The 20,892-nt window shown below is 42.9% G+C and overlaps 2 protein-coding genes across 2 annotated transcripts in view; both read left to right on the top strand.

Annotated features, from left to right (window-relative positions):
* The window catches only part of LOC130298186 (gastrula zinc finger protein XlCGF57.1-like), a 91,119-nt gene that overhangs the window by 2,805 nt on the left and 67,422 nt on the right, over window positions 1-20,892 (top strand). The window lies entirely within an intron of this gene.
* LOC130298199 (oocyte zinc finger protein XlCOF7.1-like) overlaps window positions 1-20,892 on the top strand; it is a 177,927-nt gene that overhangs the window by 121,974 nt on the left and 35,061 nt on the right. The window contains 1 exon segment of the mRNA XM_056551116.1: window positions 9,303-10,472. Within this exon segment, the coding sequence (XP_056407091.1) occupies window positions 9,303-10,472 (1,170 nt within the window).

Here is a 20,892-nt window from a genome sequence, read left to right as displayed (position 1 = left end):
TATACAGCTCTACTGTGTACACATACAGCTCAGCTACATGTACATTACACATATACAGCTCTACTGTGTACACATACAGCTCAGCTACATGCACATTACACATATACAGCTCTACTGTGTACACATACAGCTCAGCTACATGTACATTACACATATACAGCTCTACTGTGTACACATACAGCTCAGCTACATGCACATTACACATATACAGCTCAGCTACATGTACATTACACATATACAGCTCTACTGTGTACTTATACAGCTCAGCTACATGCACATTACACATATACAGCTCTACTGTGTACACATACAGCTCAGCTACATGTACATTACACATATACAGCTCTCCTGTGTACACATACAGCTCAGCTACATGTACATTACACATATACAGCTCTACTGTGTACACATACAGATCAGCTACATGCACATTACACATATACAGCACTACTGTGTACACATACAGCTCAGCTACATGCACATTACACATATACAGCTCTACTGTGTACACATATAGCTCACCTACATGCACATTACACATATACAGCTCTACTGTGTACACATACAGCTCAGCTACATGCACATTACACATATACAGCTCTACTGTGTACACATACAGCTCAGCTACATGTACATTACACATATACAGCTCTACTGTGTACACATACAGCTCAGCTACATGTACATTACACATATACAGCTCTACTGTGTACACATACAGCTCAGCTACATGTACATTACACATATACAGCTCTACTGTGTACACATACAGCTCAGCTACATGCACATTACACATATACAGCTCTACTGTGTACACATACAGCTCAGCTACATGTACATTACACATATACAGCACTACTGTGTACACATACAGCTCAGCTACATGTACATTACACATATACAGCTCTACTGTGTACACATACAGCTCAGCTACATGCACATTACACATATACAGCTCTACTGTGTACACATACAGCTCAGCTACATGCACATTACACATATACAGCTCAGCTACATGCACATTACACATATACAGCTCTACTGTGTACACATACAGCTCAGCTACATGTACATTACACATATACAGCTCTACTGTGTACACATACAGCTCAGCTACATGTACATTACACATATACAGCTCTACTGTGTACACATACAGCTCAGCTACATGTACAGTACACATACAGCTCAGCTACATGTACATTACACATATACAGCTCTACTGTGTACACATACAGCTCAGCTACATGTACATTACACATATACAGCTCTACTGCGTACACATACAGCTCAGCTACATGTACATTACACATATACAGCTCTACTGTGTACACATACAGCTCAGCTACATGTACATTACACATATACAGCTCTACTGTGTACACATACAGCTCAGCTACATGTACATTACACATATACAGCTCTACTGTGTACACATACAGCTCAGCTACATGTACATTACACATATACAGCTCTACTGTGTACACATACAGCTCAGCTACATGTACATTACACATATACAGCTCTACTGTGTACACATACAGCTCAGCTACATGCACATTACACATATACAGCTCTACTGTGTACACATACAGCTCAGCTACATGTACATTACACATATACAGCTCTACTGTGTACACATACAGCTCAGCTACATGTACATTACACATATACAGCTCTACTGTGTACACATACAGCTCAGCTACATGCACATTACACACAGCTCTGCTGCAGACATATATAACACACACATACACAGCTCTGCACCACGCACATCACACACACACAGCTCTGCTGCATACACATAACTTCAGCTCATCCAGCAGCGATCACAACCAGCACAGCAGAGTCCTGCATACACTGAGCAGATGAGCCTAGAGCAGCAGCCCCTGATCATGTGACTCCTCCTCCTCCATGTGACTGATCACATGACTGTGACATCATCGCAGGTCCTGTAAGCACACGGCTCCTCGGGGTCCCGATCAGCTGACACAATCGCCAGAGAGGTGACACTGCTGGGACATTATAAAGTAATGGAGGGGTCTGGTGATGACTGGAGAGGTGACACTGCTGGGACATTATACAGTAATGGAGGGGTCTGGTGATGACTGGAGAGGTGACACTGCTGGGACATTATACAGTAATGGAGGGGTCTGGTGATGACTGGAGAGGTGACACTGCTGGGACATTATACAGTAATGGAGGGGTCTGGTGATGACTGGAGAGGTGACACTGCTGGGACATTATACAGTAATGGAGGGGTCTGGAGATGACTGGAGAGGTGACACTGCTGGGACATTATACAGTAATGGAGGGGTCTGGTGATGACTGGAGAGGTGACACTGCTGGGACATTATACAGTAATGGAGGGGTCTGGTGATGACTGGAGAGGTGACACTGCTGGGACATTATACAGTAATGGAGGGGTCTGGTGATGACTGGAGAGGTGACACTGCTGGGACATTATACAGTAATGGAGGGGTCTGGTGGTGACTGGAGAGGTGACACTGCTGGGACATTATACAGTAATGGAGGGGTCTGGTGATGACTGGAGAGGTGACACTGCTGGGACATTATACAGTAATGGAGGGGTCTGGTGATGACTGGAGAGGTGACACTGCTGGGACATTATACAGTAATGGAGGGGTCTGGTGATGACTGGAGAGGTGACACTGCTGGGAATGCTGGGACATTACATAGTAATGGAGGGGTCTGGTGATGACTGGAGAGGTGACCCTGCTGGGACATTATACAGTAATGGAGGAGTCTGGTGATGACTGGAGAGGTGACCCTGCTGGGACATTATACAGTAATGGAGGGGTCTGGTGATTACTGGAGAGGTGACACTGCTGGGACATTATACAGTAATGGAGGGGTCTGGTGATGACTGGAGAGGTGACACTGCTGGGACATTATACAGTAATGGAGGGGTCTGGTGATGACTGGAGAGGTGACACTGCTGGGACATTATACAGTAATGGAGGGGTCTGGTGATGACTGGAGAGGTGACACTGCTGGGACATTATACAGTAATGGAGGGGTCTGGTGATGACTGGAGAGGTGACACTGCTGGGAATGCTGGGACATTATACAGTAATGGAGGGGTCTGGTGATGACTGGAGAGCTGACACTGCTGGGAATGCTGGGACATTATACAGTAACACCACTGGAGGGGTCGGGGTGATGACTGTATCATTATGTCTCAGGTTCCTATAAGGTGTCAGGACGTGGCGGTCTATTTCTCCATGGAGGAGTGGGAGTATGTAGAAGGACACAAGGATCAGTACAAGGATCAGGTCATGATGGAGGATCAGCAGCCCCTCACATCACCAGGTAATAGACATGACTATATACACACGTCCTCTCATTATTTGTATGTAAAGAATGAATTCAGTCTCTGTATGTGTTCCCTACAGTCAGATCCAGTAAGAGAACAGCACCAGAGAGGTGTCCCCGTCCTCTTGATGAGCAGAATATGTAGGTCATTACTACAGGGAAAGATCTGATCTATATTAATGCTTCAGACATAAAGGAAAAAGGAGAGACGGATGTGAGCGGTGATGAGCAGTATAAGGAGGACAAGGACAGTCCTATAGGAAAAGATTTGATCTATATGAATGCTACAGACATAAAGGAAGAAAAAGAGACAGATGTGAGCGGTGATGAGCAGTATAAGGAGAACATTCATACAGGGAAAGATCTGATCTATATTAATGCTACAGATATGAAGGAAGAAGAAGAGATGGATGTGAGCAGTAATGAGCAGTATAAGGAGGACAAGGACATTCCTACAGGGAAAGATCTGACCTATATTAATGCTACAGTAATAATGGAAGAAGAAGAAGAGACAGATGTGAGCAGTGATGAGCAGTGTAAGGAGGACATTCATACAGGGAAAGATCTGACCTATATTAATGCTACAGACATAAAGGAAGAAGAAGAGACAGATGTAAGCGGTGATGAGCAGTACAAGGAGGACATTCCTACAGGGAAAGATCTGATTTATAATAATGCTACAGACATAAAGGAAGAAGAAGAGACAGATGTGAGCCGTGATGTGCAGTATAAGGAAGACATTCCTACAGGTAACTGCCCAGGTGAGTAGTAACCACTAAATACAGAGAAGAGTCACACATTCTATTCAGTTACTGGCTGCAATAATATTTTCGGGAAGTAACAAGAATCTTTGGGACTCCAGGGTAAATACTATCCCCCTCCCCCTATATTGACTCTATAGCAGTCGACTTGATCCCATCACCACTACATAGTGACTGAATAATACCGCCATACTGTTTATGAATCAAACACATTATATACAGACTCCATATAGCAGTAGATACCAGCTCTCTGTCTCTCTGGAGTCGCTATCTTTCCTTTTTCATCCTGAGGATAGGGGATAAGTGTCTGATCGTGGGGGTCCGACCGCCGGGACCTCCTGTGATCTCCTGCCCAGCACCCCAGATCTCTCCAGGCACAGGTGACCTCCGCTCCGTGCAGGGATTACTGTCGACCACCGCACCAAGAGGTGCCTGACATGTCTCTCCATGAATCTCTATGGGAGAGACGGAGATACACAAACGGGATGCCAGGCAGAAGATCGCGGGGGTCTCAGTGGTCGGACATATATTTCCTATCTTCATTAGGGGATAAGTACTCATGTACTAGAATTTTCCTTTAAAGGGGTTCTCCGGTGCTCCAGTATTCTGAACTTTTTGTTCGGAACGCTCAGAGCCAGAGGCAGTGATCATGAAGTTGTGGCCACTCCCGCTCGTGCCATCACACGACGCCCCCTCTCACATACATGAATAGAGGGGGTGCGACATCACCAGGGGGGGTGGGCGTGATGTCACGACCACTGGAATCTGGCTTTTGTTTAGAATGGGGGGTGCTGCAGCCGGACCCCGTGATTAGACATCTTATCCCCATCCTTTGGATAAGGGATAAGATGTCTAGCAGTGGAGTACCCCTTTAAATCCCTTTATTCTTTCCCTCTGATACGGAAATGTTCCGGTTCGGGTCACCTGTGTGGGTCCAAATGGAGCTATCGGTGCAGCTGGCGAGCTGTGAGCAAAAATCATTAAAAATAAAGGTTCCCCTTTTAACTTGTTTCCAGGAAAATTTCACTAACTTTATTAGGTCATAAGTCTTTCTATACACATTAATAGACAAAAGACAAAAATGTGATACTGTCTGCCTAGACAGGATAAGGGATAGGTTATAGATCATGGGGGTACCCTTGTGACTCCCCGCGATCTCTTGAACGGGGCCCCAGCAGTCTGCCGGAAGCGGCCGGGTCCGACCCCCACAGGATGCTGCGGCTGACACCCCCCTTTATGTATTTCTATGGGATACATGGAGGGGGAGTGTCGGCCGCCGCTCCATGCAGGGTTGGTCCGCCCCCTTCAAGCAGACTGTCAGGGCCCCATTCAGGATATCGCAGGGAGTCCCAAGGGTTGGACCCCCGTGATCTATAACGTATCCCCTATCCTTTGTCTGAATTCTCTGGCTGGCATGAGGATTATAAAGGGGGCGGTTTGGATGACTGCTCCATTATAACCTGCGGGGTCAGGTGGATTGGGGGGCACGGTCATTTGGTCCCTGACCGATTTTCCCTGAAGTTTTGTCCACATGATTGTTAAAGACTGGTGTCCCTGCTTCTTGTAAGGCAGTGGTGTCAAACTGTGGCCCTCCAGATGTAAATCACTGCCGGTTAGCTCAGGGGGCTGTTCAGGATCGTCGCTGTGAAATTGTGGCATCCTGAACAGCGCTGTGAAACGAGGAGGGTCCCCTACCTTCCCTCCTGGTGTCCGATCACCGAATGACTGCTCAGTGCTTGAGATCCAGGCATGAGCAGTCAAGCGGCAGAATCATTGATCACTGGTTTCCTATGAGAGACCATTGATCAATGTAAAAGATCAGTGTGTGCAGTGTTATAGTCCCCTATGAGGTTAACAATGATCAGTATAAGAGATCAGTGTGTGCAGTGTTATAGTCTTCTATGGGATAACAATGATCAATGTAAAAGATCAGTGTGTGCAGTGTTATAGTCTCCTATGGGATAACAATGATCAGTATAAGAGATCAGTGTGTGCAGTGTTATAGCCCCCTATGGGATAACAATGATCAGTATAAGAGATCAGTGTGTGCAGTGTTATAGTCCCCTATGGGATAACAATGATCAGTATAAGAGATCAGTGTGTGCAGTGTTATAGTCTCCTATGGGATAACAATGATCAGTATAAGAGATCAGTGTGTGCAGTGTTATAGTCCCCTATGGGATAACAATGATCAGTATAAGAGATCAGTGTGTGCAGTGTTATAGTCTCCTATGGGAGCTATAACATTGGGAAAAAAAGTGAATAAATATAATTTAACCCCTCCCCTAATAAAAGTTTGAATCACCCCCCTTTTCCCATTTAAAAAAAACAAAAAACATTTTAAATAAAAATAAACATATGTGGTATCGCCGCGTGCGGAAATGTCCGATTTATAAAAATATATCATTAATTAAATCGCTTAATCAATGGCGTGCGCGCAAAAAAATTCCAAAGTCCAAAATAGCGTATTTTTGGTCACTTTTTATATCATGAAAAAAAGAATAAAAAGCGATCAACAAGTTCAATCAATACATAAATGGTACCGATAAAAACTTCAGATCACGGGGCAAAAAATGAGCCCTCATACCGCCCCATATGTGGAAAAATAAAAAAGTTATAGGGGTCAGAAATGAGAATTTTAAACGTATAAATTTTCCTGCATGTAGTTATGATTTTTTTCAGAAGTGCGATAAAATCAAACCTATATAAGTAGGGGATCATTATAATCGTATGGACCTACAGAATAATGATAAGGTGTCATTTTTACCAAAAAGTGCACTGCGTAGAAACGGAAGCCCCCAAAAGTTACAAAATGGCGTTTTGTTTTTTTTCAATTTTGTCTCACAATGATTTTTTTTTCCATTTCGCCATAGATTTTTGGGTAAAATGACTGACGTCATTACAAAGTAGAACTGGTGGCGCAATAAATAAGCCATAATATGGATTTTTTGGTGCAAAATTGAAAGGGTTATGATTTTTTTTAAGATAAGGAGAAAAAAAACGAAAGTGCAAAAATGGAAAAACCCCTGGTCCTTATGGGGTTAACGACTCATGGCATACCTGTATGTCCTGAGTCCACTCCTGTTCTATAACACGGGGCCACAGTACTGATCGCGGTGCCGCGTGCTATTAACCCTTCAGATGCGGCGTTCAAAGTTGAACGCCGCGTCTAAAGTGAAAGTAAAACATTACCGGTTAGCTCAGGGGCTGTACGGGATCGCCGCAGCAAAATCGTGGCATCCCGAACAGCTCTAGAACAGCAGGAGGGTCCCTTACCTGCCTCCTGGTGTCCGATCGCCAAATGACTGCTCAGTGCCTGAGATCCAGGCATGAGCAGTCAAGCGGCAGAATCATTGATCAATGGTTTCCTATGTAACAGATCAGTGTGTGCAGTGTTTTAGCCCCCTATGGGATAACAATGATCAGTATAAAAGATCAGTGTGTGCAGTGTTATAGTCTCATATGGGATAACAATGATCAATGTAAAAGATTAGTGTGTGCAGTGTTATAGTCTCCTATGGGATAACAATGATCAGTATAAGAGATCAGTGTGTGCAGTGTTATAGCCCCCTATGGGATAACAATGATCAATGTAAAAGATCAGTGTGTGCAGTGTTATAGTCTCCTATGGGATAACAATGATCAATATAAGAGATCAGTGTGTGCAGTGGTATAGTCTCCTATGGGATAACAATGATCAATGTAATAGATCAGTGTGTGCAGTGTTATAGCCCCATATGGTAGCTAGAACACTGCAAAAAAAAAAGTGAATAAAGATCATTTAACCCCTTCCCTAATAAAAGTTTGAATCACCCCCCTTTTCCTATTTAAAAAAAAGTGTAAATAAAAATAAATGCATGCGGAAATGTCTGAATTATAAAAATATATAATTAATTAAACCTCACAGTCAATGGCGTGCGCGCAAAAAAATTCCAAAGTCCAAAATAGCTTAATTTTGGTCACTTTTTATACAATGAAAAAATTTATAAAAAGCGATCAAAAAGTCCAATCAATACATAAATGGTACCGATAAAAACATCAGATCACGGCGCAAAAAATGAGCCCTCATACCGCCCCGTACACGGAAAAATAAGTTATAGGGGTCAGGAGATGACAATTTATACATTTTTCTGCATGTAGTTATGATTTTTTCCAGAAGTACGACAAAATCAAACCTATATAAGTAGTGGATCATTTGTATGCACCTACAGAATAAAGAGAATTTTGTCATTTTTACCGAAAAATGTACTGTGTAGAAATGGAAGCCCCCAAAAGTTACATTATGGCGTTATTTCTTCAATTTTGTTCAATTGTTTTCTTTTTCGCCGTAGATTTTTGGGTAAAATGACTGATGTCAGTCCAAAGTAGAATTGGTGGAGCAAAAAATAAGCCCTCATATGGATTTTTAGGGCAAAATTTTAAGAATTATGTTTTTTTTAAAGGTAAGGAGGAAAAAATTAAATTGCAAAAATGGAAAAACCTTGAGTCCTTTAAGGGGTTAAACATACTAATTTTTGTACAAAAAGTTCACATTTTTTCAAAAGAAGTAAAACAAAATCAAACCTATATAATTTGGGTGTCCTTATACCGTATGGACCTACAGAATAAAGATAAGGTGTCATTTTGACCCAAAAGTGCGCTGCGTAGAAACGGAAGCCCCCGAATTTTACAAAATAGTGGGGGGGGGGGGGGGGGGGGGAGGTTTACATTTTTGCCTCACAAATAATCTTTGATTTTTGGTTTTGTTGTAGATTTTGTGGTGAAATGATTGATGTCATTAGAAAGTAAAATTGGTAGCGCAAAACACAACAACAACCTCATATGGGTCTGTAGGTAGAAAACTGAAAACGTTCTGATTTTTAGAAGGTGAGGTGGAAGAAACAAAAGTGAAAAAACCCTTAAAAAATCCTTAAGGGGTTAAAGTATTTTTTAAATAAAACATAAGGAAAACTCTACAAGTTGTATGATGATACTGACCTGATGGATAAGTATAACGTCAGTTGTGACATCACGTTATATGGTAGGTGATGAAAAAATCTCAAATTTGCAAAATTGTATTTTATTTCAATAGAATTTTATCCCACAATTTGTTTTCTATTTCACAGTAAAATTGGTCCCACAAAAAACAAACTCTCATGTGACTCTAGATGGAAAAATGTAAATAAGGTTAATACTCAATGATATAATCTGTGTTATTCTCTGCAGATTCTTGTAGCAGGAGATCAGAGGAGAATCTTATATCTTCAGATTATAAAGCAGATGATGATATCACACAAGATACATATGAAGAACATTCCATTATCCCAGATACACCCTCAGCCCTTCACAGCCAAGATCTGTCATCTCATCCTTATATACAGGTCCTGTCTTCTCAGTCATCACAGGATGTTCAGCAAAATAAAAGTCACAGAAGGGGTGTTGGACATCAAAAAGCTCATACAGGAAAGAAACCATATTCATGCTCAGAATGTGGGAAATGTTTTACCAAGAAATCTAATCTTATTCAACATCAAATAACTCACACAGGAGAGAAGCCATTTTTATGTTCAGAATGTGGGAATTGTTTTACTTTAAAATCAAGTCTTGTTAAACATCAAATAACTCACACAGGAGAGAAGCCGTTTTCATGTTCAGAATGTGGGAAATGTTTTATTCAGAAATCAGACCTTGTGGTACATCAAAGAACTCACACAGGAGAGAAGCCATTTCCATGCTCAAAATGTGGGAAATGTTTTACTTTTAAATCAAGTCTTGTTGTACATCAAAGAACTCACACAGGAGACAGGCCATTTTCATGCTCAGAATGTGGGAAATGTTTTACTCAGAAATCAGACCTTGTGGTACATCAAAGAACTCACACAGGAGAGAAGCCATTTCCATGCTCAAAATGTGGGAAATGTTTTACTTTTAAATCAAGTCTTGTTGTACATCAAAGAACTCACACAGGAGACAGGCCATTTTCATGCTCAGAATGTGGGAAATGTTTTACTCAGAAATCAGACCTTGTGGTACATCAAAGGACTCACACAGGAGAGAAGCCATTTTCATGTTCAGAATGTGGGAAATGTTTTACTGATAAATCAAGTCTTCTGAAACATCAGAAAACTCACACAGGAGAGAATGCATTTTCATGCTCAGAATGTGGGAAATGTTTTACTCATCATTCAAGTCTTATGCAGCATAAAAGAACTCACACAGGGGACAAGCCATTTTCATGTTCACAATGTGGGAACGGCTTTACTAAGAAATCAAATCTTGTTAGACATCAAATAATTCACACAGGGGAGAAGCCATTTTCATGTGCAGAATGTGGGAAATGTTATACTCAGCAATCACATCTTGTTAAACATAAGCGAACTCACACAGGAGAGAAGCCAATTCAGAGCAATAAATGATGCAGATAACACATCTATATATTTTCCACTTAGTAAAGGAAGCCATGAGCGATGCAATCTGTGCTTCTTATGAAATACTCAGACACTGTTAGATGCTTTGCCACAGTTTTTATTTTTCTGCTGGTCTGTCATATATTTGGCATATGTTATGTCGGACAGACCAGCAGAAAAATATAAATTAGAACAATGTTACATAAAAACAACATTAGAAAGGCTATAAACACTAAAACAGTGAGGGAATCATCTAAATTCAGTGAAACTACTGTCGCGAGACATTTTTTAGGAAAACAACATAATGTGAAGGAAGTAAGGTGACAAATCTTAGAACAAATTCACACTGAAGGGAATGAGAATATAAAGCGCAGGCGTCTCTTGTAAAGGGAAGTATATTGGATAACCTACCTGGACACGATTTCCCCATCTGTAGATGAAAGCTTATTTATGAATGAATATTGTAATCCACCATGTTTTGTGAAATGCAACTAGATGTAAAATTACTTATAAATCTGTTACTTCAGATAATTGTAAATGTTCCTTTAAGAGAAATCCCTTGATTGTGAACAGGTGGCATTCCACCTCAAATATCCTGGAATCTCAGGCTCTAGTACACATGAGTAAGGGGGCGTTCCCCCGAAACGTCAGACCCTGATGGCTCCCGAACAATGAACACCATCTCTGCTGGGACGACTAATAACATCTGCAGCTTCCAATGTTACAGCTCCGAATGTTTTACCAAAATGATCGAATAAAGAAAAAACAGCGGCAAAGCATCTAACAGTGTCTGAGTATTTCATAAGAAGCACAGATTGCATCGCTCATGGCTTCCTTTACTAAGACTTGGGAATTGGTGAATACCCACCGGAGCACAGCCTTGGAGTCTACACAGGACTTTTCCTCAAGTATATATTAACCACGTACATAGGATATCTGACATTTATATATATATCATATGTCCAGAGCAGGAGAAAATCCCCATAGCAAACCTATCCGGCTCTGGACAGTTCCTAAAATGGACAGAGGTGTCAGCAGAGAGCACTGTGGACAGACAGAAAGGAAATCCAAAAAGAAAAGAATTTCCTCTGTAGCATACAGCAGCTGATAAGTACTGGAAGGATTAAGAATTTTTAATAGAAGCAATTTACAAATCTGTTTAACTTTCTGGCGCTAGTTGATTTAAAAAAAAAAGTTTTCCACCGGAGTAACCCTTTAACCTGTTGGGGACCACGGGCGTATGGATACGCCCTTGCATCCTGGTACTTAAGAACCAAGGGCGTACCTGTACGCCCGTGGGAATTTCAATCCCCGCCATTAGCCGGACAGGGATCAGACCGGGATGCCTGCTGAAATCATGTCGGCGATCGCTGCAAATCAGTGATTTATTCAGATCAGCGTTTTGCTGCATTTTCGGGCTGATCAGGTCTCTGGTGACAACAGGGATGATTGGAGCTGGGCAGTTGCGCAGGGGCCTTTGCACGGACCGCCGGTTACCTGGGCTCACGCGGAGACCAGGGACCGGCTGATAGGAGGCGGCGGCTTCCTAGATACAGCTGTGAAGATCGGATCGCCGTAAAGTGATCTTCACTGCTGTATCTGGGAGTTTCAAAACTACAACTTCCAGCATGCCCAGACAGCCTTTGACTGTCCGGGCATGCTGGGAGTTGTAGTTTTGTAACATCTGGAGGGCCACAGTTTAGAGACCACTGTCCTTCCAGATGTTGTACAACTACAACTCTCAGCATGCCCAGACTGTCCAGGCATGCTGGGAATTTTAGTTTGGCAACATTTGGCCCTTCAGATGTTGCTAAACTACAACTCCTCGCACTATGTACATTTGAGGCCTAAATTGGTGATTTGCACAGGGGTGGCTGCTGGTTACTGCGGTTCTGACATAAACGCAAAAAAAATACCCACATGTGACCCCATTTTGAAAACTACACCCCTCACGGAACGTAACAAGGGGTATAGTGAGCCGTAACACCCTACAGGTGACTGACAGATTTTTGGAACAGTGATCCGTGAAAATATAGACTATAATTTTTCATTTGCACAGCCCAGTGTTCCAAAGATCTGTCAGACACCAGTGGGGTGTAAATACTCACTGCACCCCTTGTTACATGCCTTGAGGGTGTAGTTTACCAAATAGTATGCCATGTGGGGTGTTTTTTGCTTTTCTGGCACCATGGGGGCTTCCTAAATGTGACATGCCCCCCAAAAACCATTTCACCAAAATTCACTCTCCAAAATCCCATTGTCGCTCCTTCCCTTCTGAGCATTGTAGTGCACCCACAGAACACTTTACATCCACATATGAGGTATTTCCTTACTCGAGAGAAAGTGGGTTACACATTTTTGAGGGTCTTTTTCTCCTTTTACCCCTTGTAAAATTAAAAAATATGGGTCTACAAGAACATGCGAGTGTAAAAAATTAAGATTTAGAATTTTCCTGTGAAACACCTAAAGGGTTAACAAACTTCATGAATTTCATTTTGAATACTTTGAGGGGTGCAGTTTTTCTAACATAAAGACCCTCAAATTCACTTCAAAACTGAACTGGTCCCTGAAAAATTCAGATTTTGAAATTTACTTGGAAAATTGCTGCTGAACTTTGAAGCCTCTGGTGTCTTCCAAAAGTAAAAACATCTCAACTTTATGATGAAAATATAAAGTAGACACATTGTATTTGTGAATCAATATATAATTTATTTGGAATGTCTGTTTCCTTACAAGCAGAGAGTTTCAAAGTTAGAAAAATGCTAAATTTTCTAATTTTTCATGACATTTTGGAATTTTTCACCAAGAAATGATGCAAGTAACAACAAAAATTTACCACTAACATAAAGTAGAATATGTCACGAAAAAACATTCTTGGAATCAAATTCAGAAGTACAAGCATCCCAGAGTTATTATTGCTTAACCCCTTAAGGACTGAGCCCTTTTTCACCTTAAGGACTCGGACATTTTTTGCAAATCTGACCACTGTCACTTTAAACATTAATAACTCTGATGCTTTTAGTTATCATTCTGATTCCGAGATTGTTTTTCGTGACATATTCTAGTTTAACTTAGTGGTAAAAATTTTTGGTAACTTGCATCCTTTCTTGGTGAAAAATCCCAAAATTTGATGAAAAATTTGAAAATTTAGCATTTTTCTAACTTTGAAGCTCTCTGCTTGTAAGGAAAATGGATATTCCAAAACATTTTTTTTTTATTCACATATACAATATGTCTACTTTATAAAATTGATAAGTTTTTACTTTTGGAAGACACCAGAGGGCTTCAAAGTTCCGCAGCAATTTTCCAATTTTTCTCAAGATTTTCAAAATCGTAATTTTTCAGGGCCCAGTTCAGGTTGGAAGTGGATTTTAAGGGTCTTCATATTAGAAAAACCCCATAAATGACCCCATTATAAAAACTGCACCCCCGAAAGTATTCAAAATGACATTCAGTAAGCGTTTTAACCCTTTACGGGTTTCACAGGAATAGCAGCAAAATGAAGGAGAAAATTCACAATCTTCATTTTTTACACTCGCATGTTCTTGTAGACCCAATTTTTGAATTTTTGCAAGGGGTAAAAAGGAGAAAATTTTTACTTGTATTTGAAACCCAATTTCTCTCGAGTAAGCACATACCTCATATGTCTATGTAAAGTGTTCGGCGGGCGCAGTAGAGGGCTCAGAACGGAAGGAGCGTCAAATGGTTTTTGGGGGGCATGTCACCTTTAGGAAGCCCCTATGGTGCCAAAACAGCAAAAAAAAACACATGGCATACCATTTTGGAAACTAGACCCCTCGGGGAATGTAACAAGGGGTAATTTGAACCTTAATACCCCACAGGTGATTTACGACTTTTGCATATGTAAAAAAAATTAAAATAAAATTTTTACCTAAAATGCTTGGTTTCCCTAAAGTTTTACATTTTTAAAAAGGGTAATAGCAGAAAATACCCCCCAAAATTTGAAGCCCAATTTCTCCCGATTCAGAAAACACCCCATATGGGGGTGAAAAGTGCTCTGCTGGCGCACTACAGGTCTCAGAAGAGAAGGAGTCACATTTGGCTTTTTGAAAGCAAATTTTGCTCTGGGGGCATGCCGCATTTAGGAAGCCCCTATGGTGCCAGGACCGCAAAAAAAAACCACATGGCAAACCATTTTGGAAACTAGACTCCTCGGGGAACGTAACAAGGGGTAAAGTGAACCTTAATACCCTACAGGTGTTTCACGACTTTTGCATATGTAAAAAAAAAAAAAAAAATTTACCTAAAATTCTTGGTTTCCCAAAAAATTTACATTTATACAAAGGGTTAAAGCAGAAAATACCCCCCAAAATTTGAAGCCCAATTTCTCCCGATTCAGAAAACACCCCATATGGGGGTGAAAAGTGCTCTGCTGGCGCACTACAGGTCTCAGAAGAGAAGGAGTCACATTTGGCTTTTTGAAAGCAAATTTTGCTCTGGGGGCATGCCGCATTTAGGAAGCCCCTATGGTGCCAGGACCGCAAAAAAAAACCACATGGCAAACCATTTTGGAAACTAGAGCCCTCGGGAAATGTAACAAGGGGTTAAGTGAACCTTAATACCCCACAGGCGTTTCACGACTATTGCATATGTTAAAAAAAAAAAAATATTTTTACCTAAAATGCTTCTTTTCCCAAAAACTTTACATTTTTAAAAAGGGTAAAAGCAGAAAATACCCCCCAAAATTTGAAGCCCAATTTCTCCCGAGTACGGCGATACCCCATATGTGGCCCTTAACTGTTGCCTTGAAATACGACAGGGCTCCAAAGTGAGAGCGCCATGCGCATTTGAGGTGGACATAGGGGTATTCTACGCCAGTGATTCCCAAACAGGGTGCCTCCAGCTGTTGTAAAACTCCCAGCATGCCTGGACAGTCAACGGCTGTCCGACAATACTGGGAGTTGTTGTTTTGCAATAGCTGGAGGCTCCGTTTTGGAAACAGTGGCGTACCAGACGTTTTTCATTTTTATTGGGGAGGGGAGGGGGGCTGTGTAGGGGTATGTGTATATGTAGTGTTTTTTTACTTTTTATTTTATTTTATTGTGTGGTAGTGTAGTGTAGTGTTTTTAGGGTACAGTCACACGGGCGGGGGGTTCACAGTAGTTTCTCGCTGGCAGTTTGAGCTGTTGCAGAAAATTTGCTGCAGCTCAAACTTGCAGCCAGATACTTACTGTAAACCTCCGCCCATGTGAGTGCACCCTGTACATTCACATTGGGGGAGGGGGGGGACATCCAGCTGTTGCAAAACTACAACTCCCAGCATGCGCTGACAGACTGTACATGCTGAGAGTTTTAGTTTTGCAACAGCTGTAGGCACACTGGTTATGTATCACAGAGTTTGTGACCTTACTCAGTGTTTCAAAACCAGTGTGCCTCCAGCTGTTGCAAAACTACAACTCCCAGCATGTACGGTGCATGGTGTAAGGTGACTGCTGGGAGTTGTAGTTTGCAACAGCTGGAGGCACACCGGTCGTGAAACACTGAGTTAGGTAAAAAAAAAAAAAACTCTAAGTTTCACAACCAGTGTGCCTTCAGCTGTTGCAAAACTACAACTCTCAGCAGTCACCGACAGCCAACGGGCATGCTGGGAGTTGTAGTTATGCAACCAGCAGATGCACCACTACAACTCCCAGCATGCACTTTAGCTGTTTGTGCAAGCTGGGAGTTGTAGTTATACAACAGCTGAAGGTACACTTTTCCATATAAAAAATGTGCCTCCAGCTGTTGCAAAACCATAAGTCCCAGCATGCCCATAAGGGAATGCTGGGAGTTGTGGTGGTCTGCCTCCTGCTGTTGCATAACTACAGCTCCCAGCATGCCCTTTTTGCATGCTGGGAGCTGTTGCTAAGCAACAGCAGGAGGCTGTAACTCACCTCCTGCTGCTGCTTCATCGCAGGAAAGTCCCTCGCCGCCGTCGCTCCTGGGGCCCCGATCCCAACATTGACGCCGGGGATCGGGGTCCCCAGCACCCGGGGTCGTCTTCCTGCACCTGCTCACGCCCTCCGGAAGAGTTGGCTGAAATCACTGCAGGCTGCTCTGTAACCCCATCCTCTCTGTTTATATGCTGTAGTCTGATAGACAGGACAGGAGTGAGCACAGAGGAGTCCTAGTCCCGCCCTCACTTACTGGACTTTGTCCGAGCCTGGGCTTCAGCTGGGACAGAGATGATGCTGCAGCTGGACAGGATATTTTTCTGGATGGTATGGGGACCCCTAGTACCCTCTGTCTCTGGTAGGAGTGTGAAATTGTTTTGTAAATATTCAAATTTGAAAGGGATTATCCAGGATTCCAAAAACTAGCTGCTTTTGTCTAGAAACATCCCCCCCTTGTCCTCCATTTCTGGGGGGTGTTGCCGTCCAATTGAATTGAAGTGAATGGACCTGAGCAGCGGTACCATAAACAGCCCTTGCTATGAGTATAAGGCTTTTTTGATCCTTTTGTCTGTAGAAAAGCTGCTCAACAATCCGGAGTGTTCTGGAGAGAAGTTCCTGCTGAAAGAAGATTTATTATTTGGAGATTGAGGGATTCCTGATCCTTCATATATTCGGATGTTCCTGAGAGCGACAGCCGGAGGGACTCAATGTACAGGGTACAACTTGGTGAGATGTCGTTCTAGGGGGAGGAGGTGATGAATCTTTCTTCAGCCCCATAGACGGCAATGTCTGCAGAGCGGATTCCGCCCCAACAATAAACAAGTTCATTCTTTCGGCCGCAGAATTTCAATAGTGGAACGTCCCATCGTTGAAATTCCGTAGGGTGCACTGTGGAATCCCATTGCTGACACATTCCTGGCCTACCATATTTTTCGCCGTATAAGACGCACTTTTTCTTCCCCAAAACTGGGGGGGGGGGGGGGGTAGTTGGTATGGCAAATACACTTTAATGACAAATACACTTTAAAACCCTGTCCTATCGCTGCGGTCCCTGCGGCCATCAACGGCCGGGACCCGCGGCTAATACAGGACATCATCGATCGCGGTGATGCCCTGTATTAACCCTTCAGATGCGGCGATCAAAGCTGACCGCCGCGTCTGAAGGCAAAGTGACACTAACCCGGCTGCTCAGTCGGGCTGTTTGGGACTGCCGCAGTGAAATCGTGGCGTCCCGAACAGCTTACAGGACACCGTGAGGGACCTTACCTGCCTCTTCGGTGTCTGCACCGTGCCGGGATCCCCAGCGTGGCCGGTGCTCTCCTTCCTCGTCATCACGTCGTTGCGCACGCCGTCCCATCATCCAATAGGAGCGGCGTGCGTAGCGGCCTGTGTAGCGACTTGATGGCAGCGACTGAAAGTGAGGATACTGGGCAGCAGAGACGTTCCGGAGCGACGGGGACACCCCGGGGATGCGGTGACAGCGATAGAGGGCGACATCCAGGACATCGGTGACAAGCGGTGACGGGTCCGGAGCAGCAGGGACACGTGAGTACTACCTCCTATACCAGCGGTCTTCAACCTGCGGACCTCCAGATGTTGCAAAACTACAACTCCCAGCATGCCTGGACAGCCAACGGCTGTCTGGGCATGCTGGGAGTTGTAGTTTTGCAACATCTGAAGGTCCGCAGGTTGAAGATCACTGTCCTATACTTTACATTGTATTTGGTTCAGAATCTTTATTTTCTGGATTTTTATCCTCTAACCCCTTCATGATCCAGCCCATTTTCACCTTCAGGACCTGGGCATTTTTTGAAAATCTGACCACTGTCACTTTAAACATTAATAACTCTGGAATGCTTTTACTTATCATTCTGATTCCGAGATTGTTTTTTCGTGACATATTCTACTTTATGTTATTGGTAAAATTTCACTGATATTTTCATCCTTTCTTGGTAAAAAATCTAAAAATTTCATGAAAATTTTGAAAATTTTGCATTTTTCTAACTTTGAAAGTCTCTGCTTGAAAGGAAAATGGATATTCCAAATAAATTACATATTGATTCACATATACAATATGTCTACTTTATGTCTGCATAAAAAAATTGACAAGTTTTTACTTTTGGAAAACATCAGAGGGCTTCAAAGTTCAGCAGCAATTTTCCATTTTTTCTCAAGATTTTCAAAATCGTAATTTTTCAGGGCCCAGTTCAGGTTGGAAGTGGATTTTAAGGGTCTTCATATTAGAAATACCCCATAAATGACCCCATTATAAAAACTGCACCCCCCAAAGTATTCAAAATGACATTCAGTAAGTGTTTTAACCCTTTAGGTGTTTCACAGGAATAGCAGCAAAGTGAAGGATAAAATTCTAAATCTTCATTTTTTACACTCGCATTTTCTTGTAGACCCAATTTTTGAATTTTTACAAGGGGTAAAAGGAGAGAAATCACCCTAAAATTTGTAACCCAATTTCTCTCGAGTAAGGAAATACCTCATATGCGTATGTAAAGTGTTCGGTGGGCGCAGTAGAGGGCTCAGAAGGGAAGGAGCGACAATGGGATTTTGGAGAGGGAGTTTTTCTGAAAGGGTTTTTGGGGGGCATGTCCCATTTAGGAAGCCCCTATGGTGCCAGAACAGGGGACCCCCCCCCACATGTGACCCCATTTTGGAAACTATACCCCTCATAGAATTTAATAAGGGGTGCAGTGAGCATTTACACCCCACTGGGGTTTGACAGATATTTGAAACAGTGGACTGTGCAAATCAAAAATTTAATTTTTCATTTTCACAGACCACTGTTCCAAAAATCTGTCATACACCAGTGGGGTGTAAATGCTCACTGTACCCCTTATTACATTCCGTGAAGGGTGTAGTTTCCAAAATGGGGTCACTGTTTTGAGTTTGTCAGAACTGCTGTAACAATCAGCCACCCCTGTGCAAATCACCTCAAATGTACATGGTGCACTCTCCCTTCTGAGCCTTGTTGTGCGCCCCCAGAGCACTTTGCGCCCACATATGGGGTATCTCCGTACTCGGGAGAAATTGCATTACAAATTTAGAGGGTCTTTTTTCCCTTTTACCTCTTGTGAAAATGAAAAGTATAGGGCAACACCAGCATGTCAGTGTAAATAATTTATTTTTTTACTCTAACATGCTGGTGTAGACCCCAACTTCACCTTTTCATAAGGGGTTAAAGAAGAAAAAGCCCCCCAAAATTTGTAAGGCAATTTCTCCCGAGTACGGCGATACCCCATATGTGTCCCAAAACTGTTGCCCTGAAATACGACAGGGCTCCAAAGTGAGAGAGCGCCATGCGCATTTGAGGCCTGAATTAGGGATTTGCATAGGGGTGGACATAGGGGTATTCTACTCCAATGATTCCCAAACAGGGTGCCTCCAGCTGTTGCAAAACTCCCAGCATGCCTGGACAGTCAATGGCTGTCCGGCAATACTGGGAGTTATTATTTTGCAACAGCTGGAGGCTCCGTTTTGGAAACAGTAGCGTACCAGACGTTTTTCATTTTTTTGGGGAGGGGGGGCTGTGTAGGGGTATGTGTATATGTAGTGTTTTTTACTTTTTATTTTAGGTTAGTGTCAGTGTAGTGTAGTGTTTTTAGGGTACAGTCACATGGGCAGAGGTTCACAGCAAGTTTGCCGCTGGAAGTTTGAGCTGCAGCGCAACATTTGCGCCATCTCAAACTTGCAGCACTCACTGTAAACCTCCGCCCATGTGAGTGTACCCTGTACATTCACATTGGGGGGAGGGGGCAAACATCCAGCTGTTGCAAACTCTGAGCATGCCCTTTGGCTGTCCGTGCATGCTGGGAGTTGTAGTTTTGCAACAGCTGGAGGAACACTGGTTTGGAAACACTAAGTTAAGTAATAAACTTTCAAGTGTTTTGCAACCAAACTTAGTGTTTCCAAACCAGTGTGCCTCCAGCTGTTGCAAAACTACAACTCCCAGCATGCATGGTCTGTCAGTGCATGCTGGGAGTTATAGTTTTGCAACAATTGCAACAGCTGGAGGCACTGAGGTAGGAAACGGACAATGTTTCCCAACTAGTGTGCCTCCAGTTGTTGCAAAACTACAACTCCCAGCATGCCCAGACTGCCCAGGCATGCTGGAAGTTGTAGTTCGGCAATATCTGAAGGATCAGATGTTGCCGAACTACAACTTCCAGTATGCTTGGGCAGTCTGGGCATGCTGGGAGTTGTAGTTTTGCAACATCTGGAGGTCCACAGTTTGGAGACCACTGTATAATGGTCTCCAATCTGTGCTCTTCCAGATGTTAGAGAACTACAACTCCCAGCATGCCTGGACAGACTGAGCATGCTGAGATTTGTAGTTTTGCAACATCTGGAAGAGCACAGATTGGAGACCATTATACAGTGGTCTCCAAACTGAGGACCTCCAGATGTTGCAAAACTACAACTCCCCAGCATGCCCAGAAAGCCAAAGGCTGTCTGGGCATGCTGGGAGTTGCAGTTTTGAAACTCCCAGTTTTGAAACTCACC

The sequence above is a fragment of the Hyla sarda genome (genome assembly GCF_029499605.1).
Source record: "Hyla sarda isolate aHylSar1 chromosome 1 unlocalized genomic scaffold, aHylSar1.hap1 SUPER_1_unloc_4, whole genome shotgun sequence".
NCBI lineage: Eukaryota > Metazoa > Chordata > Amphibia > Anura > Hylidae > Hyla > Hyla sarda.
This window is presented reverse-complemented; position numbering and strand designations above follow the sequence as displayed.